This window comes from Emericellopsis cladophorae (assembly GCF_022114955.1).
Source record: "Emericellopsis cladophorae strain MUM 19.33 chromosome Unknown NODE_5_length_938552_cov_118_678949, whole genome shotgun sequence".
NCBI classification, from domain to species: Eukaryota; Fungi; Ascomycota; class Sordariomycetes; order Hypocreales; family Bionectriaceae; genus Emericellopsis; species Emericellopsis cladophorae.
The window spans coordinates 335,732-356,448 of record NW_026250930.1 but is presented as its reverse complement, the minus strand read 5'-3'; the positions used below and the strand labels follow the sequence as shown (position 1 = coordinate 356,448).

At 56.9% G+C, this 20,717-nt stretch overlaps 9 protein-coding genes across 9 annotated transcripts; 4 read left to right on the top strand and 5 right to left on the bottom strand.

The window, feature by feature from the left end:
- Window positions 1–786: 786 nt before the first annotated feature.
- J7T54_004663 (uncharacterized protein) lies at window positions 787–3,089 on the top strand (the record flags this gene model as incomplete). Its single annotated transcript, XM_051503340.1, has 5 exons — window positions 787–826; window positions 874–1,090; window positions 1,140–1,525; window positions 1,573–2,413; window positions 2,465–3,089. The coding sequence occupies 5 exons, from the start codon at window positions 787–789 to the stop codon at window positions 3,087–3,089; spliced, it is 2,109 nt and encodes a 702-aa protein (XP_051364973.1).
- Window positions 3,090–3,579: 490 nt separating this feature from the next.
- Window positions 3,580–4,648, top strand: J7T54_004662 (uncharacterized protein; the record flags this gene model as incomplete). Its single annotated transcript, XM_051503339.1, has 2 exons — window positions 3,580–3,758; window positions 3,835–4,648. 2 exons carry the CDS (start codon window positions 3,580–3,582, stop codon window positions 4,646–4,648), a joined length of 993 nt encoding a protein of 330 aa, XP_051364972.1.
- A 521-nt stretch (window positions 4,649–5,169) lies between these two features.
- Window positions 5,170–6,574, bottom strand: J7T54_004661 (uncharacterized protein; the record flags this gene model as incomplete). The annotated part of the gene is made up of 2 exons (XM_051503338.1): window positions 5,170–5,594; window positions 5,644–6,574. 2 exons carry the CDS (start codon window positions 6,572–6,574, stop codon window positions 5,170–5,172), a joined length of 1,356 nt encoding a protein of 451 aa, XP_051364971.1.
- Window positions 6,575–7,584: 1,010 nt separating this feature from the next.
- J7T54_004660 (uncharacterized protein) lies at window positions 7,585–9,353 on the bottom strand (the record flags this gene model as incomplete). The annotated part of the gene is made up of 3 exons (XM_051503337.1): window positions 7,585–8,682; window positions 8,742–9,245; window positions 9,297–9,353. 3 exons carry the CDS (start codon window positions 9,351–9,353, stop codon window positions 7,585–7,587), a joined length of 1,659 nt encoding a protein of 552 aa, XP_051364970.1.
- Window positions 9,354–9,794: 441 nt separating this feature from the next.
- J7T54_004659 (uncharacterized protein) lies at window positions 9,795–10,427 on the bottom strand (the record flags this gene model as incomplete). The annotated part of the gene is made up of 1 exon (XM_051503336.1): window positions 9,795–10,427. One exon carries the CDS (start codon window positions 10,425–10,427, stop codon window positions 9,795–9,797), a length of 633 nt encoding a protein of 210 aa, XP_051364969.1.
- Window positions 10,428–10,496: 69 nt separating this feature from the next.
- Window positions 10,497–11,510, bottom strand: J7T54_004658 (uncharacterized protein; the record flags this gene model as incomplete). The annotated part of the gene is made up of 2 exons (XM_051503335.1): window positions 10,497–10,831; window positions 10,886–11,510. The coding sequence occupies 2 exons, from the start codon at window positions 11,508–11,510 to the stop codon at window positions 10,497–10,499; spliced, it is 960 nt and encodes a 319-aa protein (XP_051364968.1).
- Window positions 11,511–12,704: 1,194 nt separating this feature from the next.
- J7T54_004657 (D-tyrosyl-tRNA(Tyr) deacylase-like protein) lies at window positions 12,705–13,391 on the bottom strand (the record flags this gene model as incomplete). Its single annotated transcript, XM_051503334.1, has 5 exons — window positions 12,705–12,743; window positions 12,794–12,987; window positions 13,039–13,081; window positions 13,133–13,311; window positions 13,385–13,391. 5 exons carry the CDS (start codon window positions 13,389–13,391, stop codon window positions 12,705–12,707), a joined length of 462 nt encoding a protein of 153 aa, XP_051364967.1.
- A 771-nt stretch (window positions 13,392–14,162) lies between these two features.
- J7T54_004656 (NOT3-general negative regulator of transcription subunit 3) lies at window positions 14,163–16,268 on the top strand (the record flags this gene model as incomplete). Its single annotated transcript, XM_051503333.1, has 4 exons — window positions 14,163–14,417; window positions 14,492–15,563; window positions 15,612–16,146; window positions 16,211–16,268. 4 exons carry the CDS (start codon window positions 14,163–14,165, stop codon window positions 16,266–16,268), a joined length of 1,920 nt encoding a protein of 639 aa, XP_051364966.1.
- A 3,120-nt stretch (window positions 16,269–19,388) lies between these two features.
- On the top strand, window positions 19,389–20,450 carry J7T54_004655 (uncharacterized protein; the record flags this gene model as incomplete). Its single annotated transcript, XM_051503332.1, has 2 exons — window positions 19,389–19,993; window positions 20,057–20,450. The coding sequence occupies 2 exons, from the start codon at window positions 19,389–19,391 to the stop codon at window positions 20,448–20,450; spliced, it is 999 nt and encodes a 332-aa protein (XP_051364965.1).
- Window positions 20,451–20,717: the final 267 nt, after the last annotated feature.

Below are 20,717 nucleotides of genomic sequence, written 5' to 3'. Positions count from 1 at the left end.
GTGGCAGGGTTACGTTGAAGAACACACTCATGGGCGCGCGTCAAGCGCGAGTCCAGTAACAAAGTCCACAGCTGAAGTCCGGCGTAACAAGGGGAAACATGGTGATGCGAATGGGTTCGAGTAAGGGAACCTACCTGATTGTTCGCGACCCAAGGATTAATGTCCCTTCCTAACGCTTTAATTGTGTTGCGAAGTTGGGATTGCCGCAGGGTGACAAACACCAACAATAGAGGGCGAGGTTATCTGCTAGCCCGTTGCATGCACCACCACGTCCAGGGTGAAATGATTGCGTGAATAAGGACGAGTAAACGACGGGGAAATGGGTGGGCCGCGTGGGAAATTCAGAGTCCGTCTTCTCGTACCTTTTGTACATACGCAACACAGTTCTAAAGATTGCAGGATGCTAAGGCCGGCTTCGATGGCTGGTTATCAGGTGGTTGAAGGAGCGACGTTGAATGGGGAGGGAAAACATGGGCTCATCACCAGAACAGCTGCGCTGGCATGGCTGTAGCTCCGCCGTTGCGGCCTCAGGCGCAAGGCACCTGACCCCGGAGCTACTGACGGTCCGTCGTCATCCCACCCGAGTGGATTCCAGGTGGTCGTCGACCACCAATCACAGCAACCCATGCTGAACTGAGCTCTAGGTGGGCAGTGACATCGTGGCCCGAACATGGGGAGCTATCTTGCAGCCAGGAATTGCAGGCCAAAGTTGAGTTCTGTCCGCATTCAATTTAGACAGAGTCTCTCCTGCTGCTTTTCTGCTCCCATTCAGTACGGACAATCGTCATGGCGACCCGCGGCACTTCGCTGCGCGACCGCCAGATTGGTACGTCCACTGCTCGCTCACATGTCAGATCTAGCTGACATGGATAGCCTCTTTGAAGAAGATCCTCAACCTCAACGAGACGGTTCAGTCGAATGAGACAGAAGATGCGCAAGCTCAAGCCCTCCATGCGCCGGTAGCGCCCATTCTCGACACGGAAGGAAACCCAATCTGGAAAGTCCTGGTGTTCGATGACTTCGGTCGCGATGTCGTTAGCAGCGTGTTGCGACTGGCGGATTTGCGCATGATGGGAGTGACGATGCACAAGTTGGTATACACCCCTGGAGGATGACGACTCTGGCTTACGCTCGCAAAGGCACATTGGCACCGCGCGACATCCGATACCTGACGTTCCTGTCATCTACCTGGTCGAACCCAGCGCACAAAATCTCCAATCGATCACGACCGATCTCGAAAAGGGTCTGTACTCGCCGGCGTACATCAACTTTCTGTCCTCTCTTCCCCGTCTTCTGCTGGAGGACTTTGCGACGCAGACGGCGACAGCAGGAACGTCAGAACACATTGCCCAGCTATATGATCAATACCTCAACTTTATTGTTACGGAGCCGGACCTGTTCAGCTTGGGCATGCAAAAGGAACACACATACTGGGCACTGAACAGTGCTACCACGAGCGACGCGGAGCTAGAGAGGGTGGTGGATCGCATTGTCACTGGGCTTTTCAGTGTGGTGGTCACAATGGGTAAGCACCTCGCTAGCATTGCGATGCACGAGAGCTAATCGGACCAGGTGTCATACCCATTATTCGATGTCCCAAAGACGCTGCGGCCGAGATGGTGGCCGCGCGGCTCGATCGCAAGCTACGAGACCATATTCTAAACTCCAAGGACAACCTCTTCTCCGAAAAACGCCAGGGCGCTGGAGCCACGTCGCAATCTAGACCTGTGCTTGTGCTCCTCGATCGCAACGTGGACTTGACGACGATGCTATCTCACTCATGGACATATCAGTCCCTCGTCCACGACGTCCTCAAGATGTCGCTGAACAGGATCACGCTCGAACTCCCGAAAGACGACAGCAACCCTAGTGCAGGAACGTCAAGGAAGGTTTACGACGTGAACTCAAATGATTTCTTCTGGACGAAGCACGCGGGTGCACCCGTTGTCGAGGCTGCCGATTCGGTCGACGCGGAGTTGCTGAAATGGAGGGAAGAGTCGACAGCCATGACACAAAAGGCCGGTGCCTCCAACTTTGAAGATCTGGAAAACGAGACGAGCGCGGCGACCCAGCATCTGAAGGCGGTGATAGGCGAGCTGCCGGAGATGCAGGAACGCAAGGCGACGTTGGACATGCACATGAACATTTTGACGGCGATATTCAACGGCATCAAGACAAGGCAGGTGGACAATTTCTTCCAGCTTGAGGAAGAGGTCATGAAGCAGACCAAGGATCAGATCATGGAAGTCGTCAAGGGTGAGGACAAGGGCAACGACCCCACGGACAAGCTGCGACTGTTTATCATCTGGTTCCTCAGCACCGAGCAAGAGCTCAACCGCACCGAGTTTGAAAGTTTCACCAAGGCCCTCGAGGCTGCCGGGGCAGACGTGTCATCGCTGCCCTATATCCGACAGTGAGTATATGCAGACTACATACACGACGACGTTTGCTAACAGCTCGACAGAGTACGCGCTACGACTAAGATGACTCAACTCGCAACCGTCAACAAGACGCAGCCCCAACAACAAGGCAGCACAGACCTCTTTGGCCGATTCTCTTCAATATCAACGCGTCTCACCGACCGCCTGAAGGAGACTGGCGTCCATACTGGACTGTCATCCAACTTTGAGTCGCTCGTCAGCGGCGTGAAAAACTTCTTGCCGGTTGACAAGGACCTGACGGTGACGAAGATTGTAGAATCGATAATGGACCCCTCCCAGGCCTCATCGTCAGCCATTGCCAAGACAGAAAATTATCTGTACTACGATCCACGGTCAGCGAATGCACGTGGTGCCATGCCACCACCAAGCACGTCGCGACAGGGCAACAGCAATATGCCAGGCGGTCTCCCTGGGTCGATGGGGCAGACGGCCAGCTTCGGTCAACGTAGGCAAGGGTACAGTCAGGCGATTGTGTTCACCATTGGCGGCGGCAGCATGGAGGAATACGGCAACTTGCAGGATTGGGTCACGAGGACGGGCGGAGAAACAGCCCGTAGAAGGGTGGTGTACGGGAGCACGGAAATGATCAACGCGGCCGAGTTCATCAAAGAGGAGCTCCAGCGGCTGGGCCAGGAGGTGGCGGCGTGAAGTGAAGTAACCATAGAAGCGTAATGAGGACATGTACAAATCATCAACATACAGACCATAGGCCAATTGATCGGGGTATTTTTATATGTTTTAAAGGTGCCAATAGTGCCGTTGTAAGCAGGGTGAAGGTTGTGTTTGCTCACCACCAAAACCTAGCCACTGAGCCAGCAAGCGCGTTGGCGGGAGGCACGGCCGAAAATGACAATGTCGGTCCGCGCACAGGAGTCAGCATTGGTTTCTGTGCTTCACGGCATTCTCCCTACATCAACCGTCCAGGCCGCCATCTACGGCTGCGCATCCCTCCATCTGCAGTCATCCATCTTGATAAAATCACCACGGTTCTCACATTCCATCATCATAATCATTCGAGGTCAATTGCATCCAGATTGCCGAGGGCCTCAGCGCGCTCAGCACCATTGGGACGGCCCAACACCCTCACCACGCGTACGAACCATCTCTTCTTGTCTCCTCGAATCGACACAGCATAGCAATGAGTGCGAAATCACCGCTACGCGAGGTGGCACCGCGAAAAGCAGGCTACAAGTCATGGAAGAAGAAGTATCGCAAGATGCGCATCGGGTTCGAAGAGACGATGCAACAAGGAGACGACATCTTCAAGGAGGAAGCCAAAGCCGCCGCGACTGTGAAGAGGATAGCAGTTGAGAATGAGTAGGTGATATCCTCGCCCATCTTCCCCCGTGGCGCACACGCCTATCCAGCACCTTTGGACTAACCCCAGCCACAGCCGGTTAATGGACTTCTTACAAGACATCAACAACTCGCCGCAGATCCCGCCCGAGAAGCGAGTCGACGTGTCCATACCAACGGAGAATGGCGCCACCCCCGACACGACGACACAGCGATCAGACCCCAGCAGCCTCAAGAGACTGGACGACCTGCAGCGGGACGTGCCGCACCTGTCATTCGAGACGGCCAAGGAGACCAACCCAAGCTTGCTCGCGGAGCTCGAAAAGGACGCGGCGGAGACCTACCCGTCGCACTTCCTCACCCCCGACGACGTCGACAACTATCTTCACATGATCGACGCCTCGCTCGATCCGGAGACCCATATCCCGACGCTGGCCCCCATGGCCCATCCGAGCGAGCATCCCCCCCAGCACCCTCTCCTTCGTAACCCCAACAGCAGCACCAGCTGGCTCCGCAAGCACGCGCCCCACATCTTCCTCCAAGCTTCGGGCGGGGACGGCGCCGAAGACCATGACGACGACGGACACACCAAGAAGGCCCGCGGCGGACCCAAGGGCGAGCGCGGCAACGCGGGCAAGAGCCGCGGGAAGCGCGCGAGCAACGTGGCGCCTCGGCCGGACAAGGCAGCGCACGCGGAGGCGGGCGATGTGAGCGTGGACGACGACGGCGAGCCCCCGGCCATCAAAGGCAAGCGGAAGCGAGACGATGATGGCGGGTACAGGCCCAAGGGAGGCTCTAGTGCGCGACCGACCAAGAAGAAGCGTAAGAGCGAAGGAGCGGCTGCGGAGACGATGAGCAGCAAAAAGTCGAAGAAGGGCACGCCTGGCCCCGTGGTAGAGCCCGTGAGCTAAGTCGAGGGCGCAAAAGGCACGGTCTGGATTGTGAGAACGGTCTGGATTGTGAGAACGGTCTGGATTGTGAGAGAGAGTGGAAGCAGGCTCAAATCATTTGTACGATAGCAAACGAGCGTCGGATATTCTAAGTCGATCAAGGGGTTGCAGGATCCAGGAGTGAGGCGATCACGTTTTGGTCCACGGTAAAGGAAGGATGGAGCTGGTTGCCAGCCAGTCATTCACATTAGAGCATGAGTGTGATTTCGCACTATCAACGAAATTGATTGGGTTGTACGATTTGCTGCTTGACGGCGCTCAGGGACGGCATTGTATACTACGCGGGAGACAATTGCGCTCTATGGAACCACCAGAAGGAAATGAATCATCGCACTTGACGTTGTATCGAGCGGAAATGCATGGATATCTACTGCCGAACTTGGTCTGGAAAATCGTGCCATCATATATACATTGCCTCCTCTCTTGCTTGTCTATAATGCTATGTGCATGCTTGCTACGAACAGAACCCAGTTGCCCCGGGTCTACAGCTTCTCCCTGAGCAGGTTCTTCATCCGCCTCTCGACGGCGTTCAGGTACTCATTTGTGGTGACGTAGTCCTCGCGGCCCTTCTTGCCGCACGCCAGAGCCAGGTCCTTGGTCATGATGCCATCCTTCTGGACGGTGTCGATGCAGGCCTGCTCGAGCGACTCGGCAAAGGCGACGAGCTCGGGCGTCTCGTCGAGAACGCCGCGCTGGGAGAGACCGCGGGTCCAGGCGAAGATGGAGGCGATGGGGTTGGTGGAAGTCTCGTTGCCCTTTTGGTGCTCGCGGTAGTGGCGGGTGACGGTGCCGTGGGCGGCTTCCGACTCGAATGTCTTGCCGTCGGGGGTGATGAGGACGGAGGTCATGAGGCCGAGGGAGCCGAAGCCCTGGGCGACAATGTCGGACTGGACATCACCGTCGTAGTCTGCCATGTCAGCTTACAGCTCTTAGTACAAGAAGCGCTCACTACTCACTCTTCAAGGCCATGATGTAGCCGCCGCTGCTCTTGACCATCTGGGCGACCATGTCGTCGATCAGACGGTGCTCGTACCAGATGCCCTTGGCGTCAAAGTCCTTCTTGTACTGGGCCTCAAAGATCTCCTGGAAGATGTCCTTGAAGCGGCCGTCGTACTTTTTGAGAATGGTATTCTTGGTGCTCATGTAGAGAGGCAGGCCCTTGGCGAGGGCGAGCTTGAAGGAGGCGTGGGCGAAGCCGGCGATGGACTCGTCCGTGTTGTACTGGGTCTGGGCGACGCCGCCGCCGTTCTTGAAGTTGAAGACCTCGACCTCCTCGGGCTTGCCGCCCTCGGGTGTGAAGACCATGGAGAGCTTGCCGGGCCCGGAGATGACGGCGTCCTTGGCACGGTACTGGTCGCCAAAGGCGTGGCGGCCGATGATGATGGGCTTCTCCCAGCCGGGGACGAGGCGGGGAATCCGGGGGATGACAATGGGCTCGCGGAAGACGGTGCCGCCGAGATGGTTGCGGATGGTGCCGTTGGGCGAGAGCCACATCTTCTTGAGCTTGAACTCCTCGACGCGGGCCTCGTCGGGGGTGATGGTGGCGCACTTGATGCCGACCGAGTACTTCTTGATGGCCTCGGCGGCGTCGAGGGTGACCTGGTCGTTGGTCTGGTCGCGGTACTCGAGGCCGAGGTCGTAGTACTTGATGTCCATGTCGAGGTAGGGGAAGATGAACTTGTCCTTGATGGACTGCCAGATGATGCGGGTCATCTCGTCGCCGTCGAGCTCGACGACGGGGTTCTTGACCTTGATCTTGTTGAAGGCCATGGCGGCGGACGCGGAGAAGAAGCGAGGAGAGGAGATTGTCTGGACGGCGCCGAAGCGTAGAGGCGCGCTGGTGAGGGCGGAGGAGGAGCGGCGAAGGGAGAGACGTAGGGCGCTCATGGTGAAGGAGAGGAGGGAACCGGGTATATCGCACAGAGAGCGATCGAGCAGTCGATACACGCTCGGGACTTGTCCGAGAGGGGCGCCTTGGAGTGGTGAACGAACACCTGCTTGAGCCGAGGGTATAGCGAAGCTGCTTTGCCGACTAGACCAGCGGGTGGCGGCGGGCGGGACGTTTTTGGAGAAGAGCCTGAGACTGAGATGGAGATGGAGCCGGTTGCGCGGAGTGACGTCGGGCCACTGAAGTAGGAGCCGAAGCCGATGCAATGCGCCAACGGCAATGTCAAGTGCGAGAGCGTTGAATTATGTGCGGTTTTGGGGAGCCAACGACACAGGAGGGAGGATGCAAGCTTTTTGTTGCTCTATTTTTCCCTCTTCTGCCCGTCTGGGTGAGTAAGTCCCATGCCCCAGGCCACACACAGGCCAAATTGGGGCGCCGAGAATCGGCGGGTGGTGGTAATGCCGCGATACCAGTTAATACCGCAGTAACCGCACCGGACGCGGCCCAGTCAGTCTCAGGTAGTTAATTAATAGTCGTTGTCATGTTCTTCACGTAACTGATGGGGCCTTGCCCCTTCTAGTGGACTAATTGATCATTTCCTGCGGGACCATCTTCCCAAGGTACTGCACTGTCTCGCCCTACCCTACACGGTTCCTCCACGTCCATGAAGCTAGGGGCGCTCAACGTGATACACGTAACTCGATGCTTGCAAAATAACAGTGAACGACAGAACCCTCCATCACAAGACACGCAATGCATACTTCCGTCAATCCGGGGTTGCGGGGAAGCCCAGCTCACCTGCCCTTTGCATTAGCTGTGCTGTTCTCCCTCTCCGCACACTCGGCTGAATTGAGCCATTACTTGCGTGACGGCGACTGGTCACCCGCCCCATCACAATGTGACTCTGCAAATGCGCCGTCGCACCCATCAGTCGTAAATACTCTACGTAGCTCTCGTCATACAGAGTCCAAGGCAAAGCAAGCAGTCAGCCCATGCAGACTGGACAGGACTACACCTCGAAAATATCACCGTGGCCCTCGCCGCCTCCACGCCGCACGTCGACAATGTCTAGCCTCCAGCCTTCCCAGTGCTTCAGCGACCTCTTGATCTCCTTGATCCTCTCCAGCCTTCGACTGGCCTCTTCCTGCTGCGCCTGCCTAAACGCATCCTCGTCAATGTCCATGTCGTCGTCGTCGTCAGGGAGGAGGTCATCCGTGCCCGCCAGCGCATTCAGTCCGCTCGTGAAGAACTCGCCAATGCCACCGCCGCCGCCGTGCGATGCCTTCTTTGGCGGCGCGTGGCCTCCCGACAGGTCGACGTCCTGGAAACCGGGACTAGAGGCCTCCATCTCGCGTCGCTTGTCGATCCATTGCCCGCTGCGGAGCTCATGCAGCTCGGATTCGAGGCTGCGGATCTTGCGCTCCAGCTTCGTGCGCTCCTCGTTCTCGAGCTCATCCACGCCCTCGTCATCAAGGCCTCCACCACCACCCTCAGTAGACTTGCGACTCTTGAGCTTTGCATTCTCGCTTTCCAAGCTCTCGACCTTGGACTTGAGCTCCCCAACCTCCTTGTCCGCGGCCTCCTTCTCTTTTCGTAGACTTTGTAGCCTCCCATCTTGCTCCTTGTGCAGCGTCGTCAAAGTAGACACCTTCTTCTCGACAGCGTCCAGCTTCTTCTCCATATCCTCCTTGGCGGTCTTGACTTGGGCGAGCTCCGTCTCCAAACTGTGCAACTTTGTCTCGGCACTCGAGCGCTCACTGCCCTCCTTGACTGCTTTTTCCGCTGTACGGTCCAGGTTGCGCTTGACGTCCTGTAGCTCGCGCTGTGCTTTGCCTGCCGCCGCCTCCGCGCGCGCCAGCTTCTCCTCAAGGGCGGAAACCTGCCCCTTCTCCGTCTCGGCCCCGGACTCCTGGCGCTCGAGGCGGGCTTTGAGCTGGGAAATCTCAATCTCCATAGATTCAATGGTCGAAGATTTGCTGTCCAGTTCGGCCTGGAGGTCAGGAGACGGTGACGCGACGGACACGGACGCGCGGTGGCCATGGCCTGATTTGGACACTTGTTGCTGGAGCTGCATGTTTTGTCGTTCGAGTGATGCGATTTCGCTCTTCTGTGACCACTGTGAGCAGGGGGGCCTCAGGCACAACGCACGGCCGACCAATGACCTACCAATTTCTCGACATCATCGTCCTTTGGCGCATCGCCCTCGGCTTCCCTCAGGTCGGCGAGCTCATCCTCAGCCTTCTTCCACCTCTTCTCGCTGTCGCCGGCTTCTTTTTCCAGTCGCTTGTTCTCCTTCTCTAGCTCTTCTATGCGCGCAACGTGCTTGCGGTAGATGTCTGGTGCAGTGTCGCCGCCCTCGGCTCCGGAGGACGTCGCGCCGGCACCACCAGCGCCGGCACGGAAGGAGGTGGAGCGCATCTTGGACTGTTGCGCAAGAGACGGCATGGCAGCATCGTCTGCCTTGTCGTCCTCGCTTGCCTTGTCGTCATCGGCGGCGGCTTCTTCGGGCTGAGACTGCTTCTCCTCGGCCGCTTCCGCTGCTTGGGCGTCGGTCGATGGCTCAGGCTGCTCTGCGTCCTCGGCGGGAGGCTCCTCATCTGGCTCCTCTTTTGGTGCCTCGCCCTTCTTTTTGGATGCGCCACCCTTCTTCTTCTTCTTCATCGCCTCGACCTAGGCCTTGTCAGCGGCATCCTGGTACAGGTGGGGGATTGCGTGACGGACGCGCTTCTTGGCGGCGGCGATCTTCTCCTGGCGCGCCTTCTCCTCTGCATCGGCCATGTTGATGATTGTTTAGCGGTGTCAGGCAGATGGGGAGTGACTAGGGCTCGTCAAACGTGCAATTGTCCAAATTGGATGACTGCTGAAAGTCATCGAGCTATGCAGCTGCCGGAGCGGCTGCCGTCATAGCTCGAGACTGGCTAAGTGGCCTCTGGAGTGGATATGCGACCGATTAGGCTAGCGTGAGAACTACCCCTGGATTCGGTCTTAGGTCTTTAGGGTAGGCTGTATGCCTCGGAACCAGCAGTCTACACACGTAACCACATGTACGTCCGTTTCTAAATCTACATCACTAGGGGGGGGGGGGGGGGGGGGATTCCACAAAGGGTCATTCATCTTCTTAGCCACACTCGTTCAATCCAACAGGAGTAGCATATACGAACAATCCGTGAGCTGCCTATATTCATATAAGCCTCCAGCGGCCAGCTCTCGCAGTATCCCTCACGCCCTCTCCTCCTTGATCTGGATACCTGCACCAGATTCAGAGATGATCGTCGTCTTCTGCAGACTCCTCTTGACCGGCTGGGGGTCGTTGAAGATCTCGTCAATCTCTTCCAACGTGCGCCCCTTGGTCTCCACGCACGACCACCACATGACCGCGTTGTGCACAAAGTGGAGGATGAGGAAGATGGTGTAGGTCTTCCAGCCAATGTTCTTGAGCGACACCGAGGTGCCGTACGTGTTGATGAAACTCGACAAGCCCGTAAGGAGACCCTTGATACCCATCCCCTTGGCGCGGATCTCGTTGTTCAATATCTCCGCCGGGTAAAGGGCTTGCAGAGGCGTCCAGCAGAAGCCCCAGAAGATGCCGTAGCTGAACACCATGGCGATGAAGGCATATGCCTGTGACCGAGGGATGGTGCCCTCGTCGTAGCCCTCCGCACGGGCCGCCAGCACATTGATGGGGATGTAGACGAGGCCGGTGAGGAATGTGCCCCACAGGAACAAGGGACGACGGCCGAACTTGTCGACGAAGAAGGAGCCAAACAGACCGGCGATGAAGCTGACGATGGTGTTGATACCGTTGATCAGCAGCTGACGGCGCGAGTCTGTGATACCAATGTCGTTGACCATGACAGGCAGGTAGTACGAGATGACGGAACCGCCGATGAAGTTGGCAAAGACGGCGACGAGACACGGTAGTCACAGGCGGAGACGGTTGGGCCGGTTATCGACGAGGACCTTGTAGTTCAGGTTCCGGTTGCTGGTCTCCTCCTCGGCCTCGAGAGCCTCCTGCATTTCGATAATCTCGAGCTTGACGAGGGCCGAGTCCGGGCTGTTGTTGCCATGGTACTTGACCAAGATCTCCCTGGCGCGATGGGCTTGTCCGTTGGCCCAGAGCCAGCGGGGGCTCTCGGGAAGCAGGAACCAGACGAGGCAGAAGACGACCGAGGGGAAGAAGAGCTGGATGATGTAGGGGATCCTCCAGCACCAGTCGTTGGTAAAGTAATTGGTGCCATAGCAGCTCCAGGAAGCAACTACGCCGTCAGCATGCAATTCAAACTGCCGGGGCAAAGACGTCCAAGACTTACTGTTGGCACCAATGTTCCATCCGGGCACACTGTACGACCCACCAGCCAGGCCTCGCCACGTGGGGTAGGATAGCTCGACGATGAAGACAGCGGCAGTCGTCGCGCACATGGGGTTGCCGAACCCGACAATGAAGCGATCGATCATGCACTGGGGGAGGTGGTGGCTGCTAGCTTGCAGCACGGAGCCGAGGACGATGAATCCGGCACCCATGAACATGCCCCCTCGACGGCCCCATTTGTCCATGATGAAGCCGCAGCCGAGGCTGCCCACGATGCTGCCAGCAGTGTAGACGGAGAACACGGCACCGTTTAGGTTGCCGGTCATGCCAATCTTGAAGCGGTCTTGGAAGGGATCCATGGCATTGATGGCACTCATGACGGAGCCGTCGTAGCCATTCATGATGCCGTTCAGGACGCAAAGCGCCATCATAGCGTATAGCTTGATCAGCATGGTTGACCTGTAGTCTGGCGCATCCTTGGCGATGGCGTCTGCGAGAGCAGTGGACTCGACGTCCATTTGCTTGACGCCGTGGCGCTGGGTCAGGTCGGGCTTCTGGAGGTCATCGTCGAACCCTGCGGACATAGCCACTGTGGGCTGCTCTTGGATGTTGGCGCTTTTCTTCATGATGGTCAGTGCAGTTCTGCTTCGGTGAAATAGCGGGCACATGAAATTGCGGTCAAGAGTACAAAGCCGGTCCACCCTCGAGGTCCAGCCTGGGTCTTTATGTAGTCAGTGGTCATGATGATGGTGCAAGGAGCAATCGATTAGCCTGAACCGGCTCAAAGAATTGAGCGGGCTCGCAAGGGGCCAATATCAACAATGCAAACGGGCAATGCAATGCCGTGGCCACGGCGATTGATAGTGACCAGGTTAACTGGCAAGCCAAACCAATAGACTCATCACACCGGCTGTCCGTCGGTGACACTAAAGGCCGTGGAAGCACATGCCAAAGCAGCGCTTCTCCATGTTCCGTATTCAATAGAGGAAACGCCAACAGGCAGCGGCAATACGAAGAGCCGCAAGGGTGACCGGGAGGCAAATGCTTGTTCGCGATAGAGCTGTTGATTGATGCCGGTGGGCTGGGGTCATGGCCTGTCACAATTGCGGGGAAAGCCTGGGGTCGACACCAGACGATGCCGGCTATCAATGTCCCGGTTGATCACGTTTCACCAATTGAGGGAGTGGTAGGCGTACCATGGAGCGGTCCTCGCTGTGAAAAGAAACGGCCTAAATCCAGAGTGGCCCTCACGTCGGTTGATTCGTGCTTATCGCCGCTGGGCTCGCTTGCCATTCATGACTTCTCACCGGCCCAAAAGCTGCATATCACTGGAGATCGGCCGGGGATTACCGGTTCTTGTGTCCTGCCTGGACTCTGCCCCTCAAGTATGTGTCGTGGATGCCAGGTACTTGCTGGTGCCACCTGTGTGGTTAAAGGCCACACATTTAGTATCAAGCCCATGGCGGGCGCAACTGACACAGACATTTCCATATGCTGACCTTATCGAGGACTAGACGGGGCTCAACGCTCGGGAATATTTCGCGCAAAGCCGTTGTCGTCTCGGAGTGCGACAAGGGGACGCGTTCCGCAGGCTACGGCGCGAGAGAGCCTCGAGGCAACCCATGAGAGCCAGCCGTGACGAGGCTTGAACAGATGAACTGTACAAGTACGCACTGCAGAGCTGGCAAGCCGCAATATGCAAGTTTAAGTTCTTGCCGGGCCCCTTTTCTTCGATAGAGAGACGAGTTTCTTGGACCTGCATTCCTCGTTCATGAGCCAACGTGCTGCAATGGAGGGCGGGCATACAAGACTGAGCAGATTTATTCTATTTTCTCGCCGGATTGCAGCTCTAGCGTGACCTGGAGGACTTGTGAGCACATGAGCATGAACTTGGAGAAGGCTCACTCACCGGACCATCATTCACCAAGGCGACCTCCATCATTGCCTGGAACACTCCGTCTTTGACCCGGTCGGACTCGTATTCCTTCCTCACAGCGCCGACAAAGTGGTCGTATAACCGCTTCGCGTCTTCCGGATTGGCGGCCCCATGAAAATCAGGCTTGGTACCCTTCTTTGTGCGCGCGAGGAGTGTGAATTGTGACACTACCATGCGTCAGTTGATGCTGCAGTATGCTTGACCACGGGAAGTCATACCGCACAGGATCTCGCCTCCTATGTCTTTGACGGATTGCTTCCACTACATCTTGTCAGAACCAAGAGCAGGACTTCGCAAAAATGCAGAACGAACCGTGGCGCCATTCTCGTCGTCCCATAACCTCATTTTTGTAACTTTGGCCGCAATGGCGTTCATCTCCTTCTCGGTGTCATTGGGGCCCACCGCGGCAAATACCAGGATCCCTTTGCCGATGGACGACACCACCTCCTTGTCGACGGTGACAGATGCTGAGAGGACCCGCTGAATTATGGCTGCAACATTAAGAGAGATGTAAGTTGGGCGCTCATCCAGGGGCAATTGCTTCTCGTGGCGTAGGGATCATACCCTTCATAATGACTGACGATGGCGGCCTGATTTTGCGCCAAATGTACGAAAACGAGTGTCACTCAAAGTAACGGAAATGAGGCCAGGAAAGTCTATGGCATGAGACCTCGCACTGACGAACCGTGAGGAGAGCGTAAAGAGCGAGCAATTAAGACGGCGCCGACTCTTGACAGCCGACAGTCGACACTTTCTTGCGGCGCCAAGAGGACACGCGTGGGGTCATGTGAGCGGATGTCAGGGAGGAGCTCTTCAATGCGCTTAACGCGAACATGCTGAGTCATGTACCGAACAATAGGCCACGACAACAACAACCTGTTACACAAGCAACAATATTATCGCCCAACCTCAGGCAATACTCAGAAAAGTCTGAATCCAGTGTCTCAACTTCTCAGATTCTTTCAGAATTGGCTCAGCCTCGCCATCGAAAGTGTCGTGAGCACCGTAGTCCCTGTAGCCTAACAAACCCCCGGTAGCCGCTACTTCCCGCCATGGACCAATGATGCCGCTAGCTCAACCTTACGCATCCGAACGCCATCTCAACGTCCAACGTCCACGTCAGGCTTAGGACGCTCCGAGACCGCGGCGATCGCAACAGACGACGACAGACTCAAGCAGATCATTTCCAATTGATTTGCGCGACTAGAAAACACCCTGTACTCCAGGATCAGGAGCATACCCCGAGGCGAAAGGGTGCACATCCTTCACAACGACCCCACGAAAGCAAACGACACTTGAACACAACCCCCGAACCAGAGGTAGCGCGCCTCCACAGACCACAATGGCGGCGCGAAAACTACAGCAGGAAGTCGACAAGTGCTTCAAGAAGGTGGCGGAAGGCATCGCCGAATTTGAGTCCATCTACGACAAGCTCGAGCAGTCCAACAACCAAGCGCAGAAGGAAAAGCAAGAGGACAACTTGAAACGGGAGATCAAAAAGCTACAGCGCTTGCGCGACCAGATCAAAACATGGGCGGCAAGCAATGACATCAAGGACAAAGCTCCGTTAATGGAGCAAAGACGGCTGATAGAAACGGTATGATTGACAATGGCGACAACCTGGCGGCAGAGCCGGGGCGGCGAAGAGTCGGCGGGACTAACCGAGAGCAGCAAATGGAGAAGTTCAAGGCAGTGGAGAAGGCCATGAAGACCAAGGCGTATTCGAAAGAAGGGTTATCAGCAGCCGCGAAGCTCGATCCGAAAGAGCAAGCCAAACTGGACGCGGGCGAGTTCCTCAGCAATACGGTCGATGAGCTGGAGCAGCAGATCGAGGCCCTCGAGGTGGAGAGCGAGCAATTATCGGCGACGATGAAAAAGGGCAAATCACAGCGCGACAAGGCCGAGCGTATTGCGCGGATTGACCAGATCATCGAGAAACATAAATGGCATCAAGGCAAGCTGGAACTCATCAGGCGGTCGCTGGAGAATGGCGGCGTCGACACGGATCAGGTCATGGATCTGGAAGAGTCCATCAAATACTACGTTGCGGAGGGCATGAACGATGACTTTCACGACGACGAGGAGCTGTACGACGAGCTTGATCTCGAGGAGGAGGAGGGGGCATTCGGCATGGCCGGCGACGACAAGAACTCATCACAGGACGGTGAATCTGTGGTGAACGAGGAAGCGACGCCCGAACCCGAACCTGCGAAACCGAAGAAGCCAGTGAAAGAAAAGGAAGAGCTACCAGCAGCGGCAACGGCTGTGGGAGGGCCGGCAGCGGCGATACGAAAGTCTTCCGCTGCGACAAGGTCTCCGCTACCGGCTCTGGCGACATTACATACTCCGTTATCGACAATCAGCAATGGAAGCGCGAGTGGGCCGGCGATGAAGCCTGCGCAGGCGCCAGCGAGGCCGGCCGAGGGACTCAAATATGCGTCAGCAGCAGCGGCGGCAGCAGCAAGCGAGAAGAGCAATGTCGGCATCGCACCATTACCGCCACCGCCGGGCGCACAAGTTCCCTCATCGTTGCCCGATGGGCAGTCACGCGCGAGCGCCACAAATTCACCAGCGAGTGCGTCGATACAGCCCGCGCAGTATGACTCGAAGCAATCCACGCCAGCGATGATGTACGCTGAGCCAGAAATCCCCATTACAATATCGACTAGGGGCAAGAAAAGCAAGGCAAAGGCCGCGGCGGTAGCTGCGGCGGCGGCCGAGGCCTCGGTGGCGGCGGCGAAGGGTTTGTGGCATTTTGCACATTGAAGAACCCGGAGGCTAACAAGCACAGCGCAACCTACGAATGGCCATACCAACGGCATCAAGCCTATAGAGGAGGAGCCGGAGGAGGAGTCCATCTACCACCTGCCGTCCTCGCTGCAGGATCTCGTGGACGCGTACGAGGCCGCCAAGGACAGCCGACCTCACCCAGCGTCCCGCGCAGCGTACGAGATGATGAAGGCCGCATGGGGTACCGAGGAGGAAGACCACCGTCCAACTGCTGCCGATGCCGAGCCGCCATCAACATATCAGCGCAACGACAGGGTGGCCAAGGCGGCCGCGGCGGCCAGATTTCCCACGCAGCCACTTGCCCTGTTCGGCGACCCGCGACTATACTCTCGCATCGACCCGGACACGCTCTTCTACGTGTTCTACTACCAACAGGGAACTCCGTATCAGCTGCTGGCCGCGCAGTGGCTCAAGCACCACGCGTGGCGATTCCACAAGCAGTACCAGACCTGGTTTCAGCGTCATGAGGAGCCTAAGAGCATCACGGAGGACTACGAACAGGGGACGTATCGCTTTTTCGACTACGAGAGCACGTGGTACGTATCCGCTGGTGTTGTTGCTGTTGCTGCCAGGTGATGGTCCAAGCTAACAGGAGAGCAGGATGAACCGTCGTAAGGCCGACTTCAAGTTCATCTACAAGTTCCTCGAGGATGACTAGGTCAAGGCGCACGCGTGCTTCAGTTAAGGTATACTTTTCGGGACAGGAAAGTGGGATGGATGGATGGATGGATGGATGGATGCAGGCAGGCGTACGGGGGTGACGGCAGCTACCCTCACTTCATTGCTTTCTCCCACGGCACAAGGGACGGCTGGGCTGGGACTCTTTGTTGTATTACTTCGGTATCGCAGGTCATGCGCACTCGGTAATCAGGATTTGTGTTGTGCTTGCGTGCATTGAGCTCCGATTGTCGGCAAGTTGGATGCTTGCCGAGACGCTAAGCCCATGTGATTGAGATAACGAACGAGGCGGAAGGGGGTCACTTGTCGGATGGCTGATTGCCTTTTTGACGTATTGTGACCGGGGGTCTGCGCATTCCATCTGGTGAAGGCTGTCTTGCTGGAGAGGAGGAAGTGGCTGGTAGCCGTGATTGAGGAACACATGGGAAACGGTTCTGGTGCACACCCACAATGTGTCTCACGCTGTTTGCCGCGACACGGTTACCACTGTTACAGTACGCAGCGACAGGAACCATGGCACGGGGACGGACGGGTGTGCTGTGTTTGGATGAACCGAAACTGGCTCCTCCATATCCATAGGGAGCATCAAGTAGTTTGTGCCTTTACGTTGGTGGACTTTCGCATCGCACCAGCGTTAACGAAGCGATGAGTGACGTAGGGTAGGTTAGTAGGTAGTCTAATGTGTGTTGGTGTTGCCCAACGCTGGTCTGGCTCCAAGAAGGCATCAAAGCTCAGCTTGATTGATTCAGTGGTTGTTGATATTACCGCGTATGAGATGGAAGTATTAGCTGCTCCGGCTCGGTCCCGTCCGTCCGGCAAACAAACGAGTGAACTGCCACGATATTATACGTATTGTTGCACTGCCTCCTCTGGATAGGGCTATTAGCCGCGACTAGGGACACCGTCACCGTGACCAAGCACGATTGAGTTTTGTTGCGATTTGAATACCCATGTCGGCCTCGAAGCACCGAGCGACACAGTGCGGATACTTCTCGCGGCTCGCCAGCAGCAGGCACCGACTTTCTCTGCCCAGGCAGACGCCAATGTCACCAATGCAAAGTTTACTTGCACGAGGCGAGAAACTGGTTGTTAACAATGTGCACCCGTCCACTCATCTGGTGGTCAGGGCGCAGGCACGTCCCCTGACCCATCTGCCCAGTATTAGTCCCAACTTGATGTGCTGCGGGACTGAAGGAGATCTGGAGGATGAAGGGCCAGCAAAAGATAGCCCTCAGCTCGCTACTATCACGGGGGGGCAGTGCGTGCAGCGTTTCCGCGCCCCCGATTTGAAGCTCGGTCGACTGCATGCTCAAGGTACCTCTACCTGTAGATGGGCGGAGGGGGTGCGGGGCGAGCGACCACACAGATGCTTCGCTGGCGGGCGGCTGAGATTCCCATTTGTTGACAATGGCGACTGGCGAGTAGGTCGGACACATGCAACAAGCGACTGCGCATGCGCAGCGCGTTCCTTTCCCATTTCCTCCCCCATCCCCATTCGCATCGTTCATCCGTGCATACACGCCAGTCTCCGATCTTGCCAGCCGGCCAGGTTCAGCGGCCCCAGCCCCCTGTTCATGGCTCCAGTGGACTGAACCTCCGTCGAAGCCCTTTCTGCTGGTTGGACAAGTGGCATGGAAGTTGCCGTTTGTCGTGCGTCGCTGTGACGAGAGCCTCCCTACGTACCTGCTGCACCGACTGCCGGGTGTCTCGTTTTACAATTTACTGGCGAGTAGACATTGGATCGGGGCTTTTCTTTGCTATCTTGAGTCTTGGCTGGGCTCCTATGCAGTTATACCTCCCCGTGCTCAGTGTCACGAAGAACGGTTCGTCTACAAAACTCACAGGCGATTCGACTCTGACAGGTCGCGCAGTGCTGGACAAACTGCTTCATATCAACACGTCGACCCTGTCGCACTCGCACGCCTACATCTGTCTTGGGGGGCTAGAGCCACACCACAGCTGTATTCCAATGTGGCATGCATGGAAACCAGCTTCCCCGGACTGCAATCTGCTATTGCCCCCTAGCCAGACTGAACACCCAATTGCTTTAGCCGCAGCTCGCTGTCAACATGTACCTCCGACCAGACCCCACCCCTCCCGGCCAGGTCCATGGACCATATGAAGTCGATGCACGCCCGGGTCCCTTGCCGCTTCAGGACACTCACTCGAAGCTCTTCACCGCCAGACAGTAGCTTATAGTAGCCGCCGGGAAGATAACGCAAATCAGATCACGAGGCCTCTCTTCTGCGCCCTCTCTATGCCATATGGCTGTATCAGCACCGCCTCGCCGCGCCCTTTCCCCTGGCTCTTCCTGCAGCTGGCCTGGCTGGTTCCGCCATGATTACATGTAGGCCCAACCCACAAGCACACATAATAGTGTTGGAGAACCCTGACTCCCCGAGCTCTCCACTCCTTCTGTGACACGATCCCATCTGCACACCTGACATTGGTCCGTCGACACCCTCGTCCTAGGATGACATACATGTAGTACAGGTATAGGCCCAGCCATGATCTGCGCTATCCGCACGAGTCTCGCAGAAAGCTGCCGGCAACTGGGTACATGCCTTCGCCTTCTTTTGCTGTTTCGTCTTCCCGTGGGACGACCAAACGTCCAAAGTGGTCGGTCACCTCATCCCTGTTGCTCGCCTTGAGTCTCCTATCCCGGTATGTATCTACGTAGTAGTAGGTCTCTGGATGTGCCCACAGCCTCACTGATCAGACCCGTAGCAGGGCAAGATTAAAATGCAAGATGGCATGGGCTTGGCACCTGAGCTCCCGTAGGGCTGGGCACTCGACGTCCGATCCCTTATTTGCTGTAAATTTATATCTTCTACCTATCGACTCGACACCCTCCCCCTTCCACCTCCCTTCTTCTTCTCTTTACTTATTTATCCTTTTTCTCAGGTGTGTTACATATTACATCGCGCTCATACTAGTTTTCATGTTTCCTTCCCACGTATTGCCCCCCACGGTCCTGGCAATCTTTCCAAGACGGATCTTCTTCTTCGGCATTTACTGCGTTGAGCCTGCCTGAGCGCGACTCCCTCTCGCCTATCCGAAGAACAAAACAAAACACACGACGCAAAGCCTGTGTTTAAAGATGAACAGCAACGGCAACTGGGCCCAGGCTCTTTCTGTCCATGTGGGAGACGAGCATGGATCAGACTACGTGGAAGACAAAATGTCCTTCGACGAGCTGGAAGAATTTATCTTTGGCTTGCCGGATCTGGACACCCCATGTCTTCCACAGCAGCAGAAGCAGCAAACAGCTTCCCTACCATCCTGCCAACGTCTACAGAGCGTACCTCTCGAGCGCTATGACAGCTCAGGGGGCCACTCGTTCCAGTCAACAAACACCTGCGACTCATACCATACCGCACCCATGAGCATGGGCTCCTGGGACGCCCCGTTCAGTCCGTACGGCTCCTTTGACCCAAGCATGAACATGCTCAGCCCAGCCGCCGCCTATGGACCGAGCTGGGCCTTTGACTCGCGCCTCACAACACCCTTTTCGCTTCCCACCTCGCCAGGCATGGACTACACCATCTCTCCTGCGTCTTCCTTCGATCCTTCGCCCATCCTGCCACCGGCCGCACCGACCTCATTTCCAAGTCTGCCCATTCCCGAGCTGGACCTCGCCGCTCAGCGTCCGTGCGCCGCTGCAGCTGCGCCTGCTCCATCTCCTACATCTCCCTCACGCCCACGGTATGCTCATCACCACCATCCCTCGTGGCCATCCGCAACAGACATGACTGATCACAAGCACAGGGCATGCTCCAGTTCCACCAACATCCCCTGCCCCCACTGCCCTCGGGAGACCCCAAAGGCGTTCAAGCGCCGCGCCGATCTGAGTCGGCACATTGACCACATGCACTCCATCCCCACGCAGAACTTCCCGTGCGACTACTCCCGATGCTCACGACGCCACGACCCCTTCCACCGCCGTGATCACTACAGGGACCATCTACGCGAGTTCCACAGGGAGGACATTGAGAAGCGGGGCGTGGAAGAGGGCGAGGCGTGGTATCAACGGAGGAACGTTGTCAAGGCCTGGTGGAGGTGCAGCCGCTGTCTGTGCCGGGTGAGCGTTGGGCGATCCGGGTTCGAGTGCCATGAGTGTGGAGGCGTCGCGGGGAGGAAGAGGCAGGATCTGCGAACATGACTGGACTTCGTCCTTCGAGTCTCTTGGTGGGCGGTGTACAGATTCAGACATCACGCATCGTGGTGGCGGTGGTCACACACCAAAAGGGGGGGGGGGGGGGGGGGCAGCACGGGCATGGAAGACTGGCGACATGCATAGTACAGGACCAGTAGATGATTTGTCGGTGTTTGGATATCCACCAGGAGCGTGCGTTATCTAGTTGCGTTTCTTCTTCCGTGTATCTTTAGGCAGCTGCGTACTTGGGTCTTCTTCCGCGTTGTACAGTGC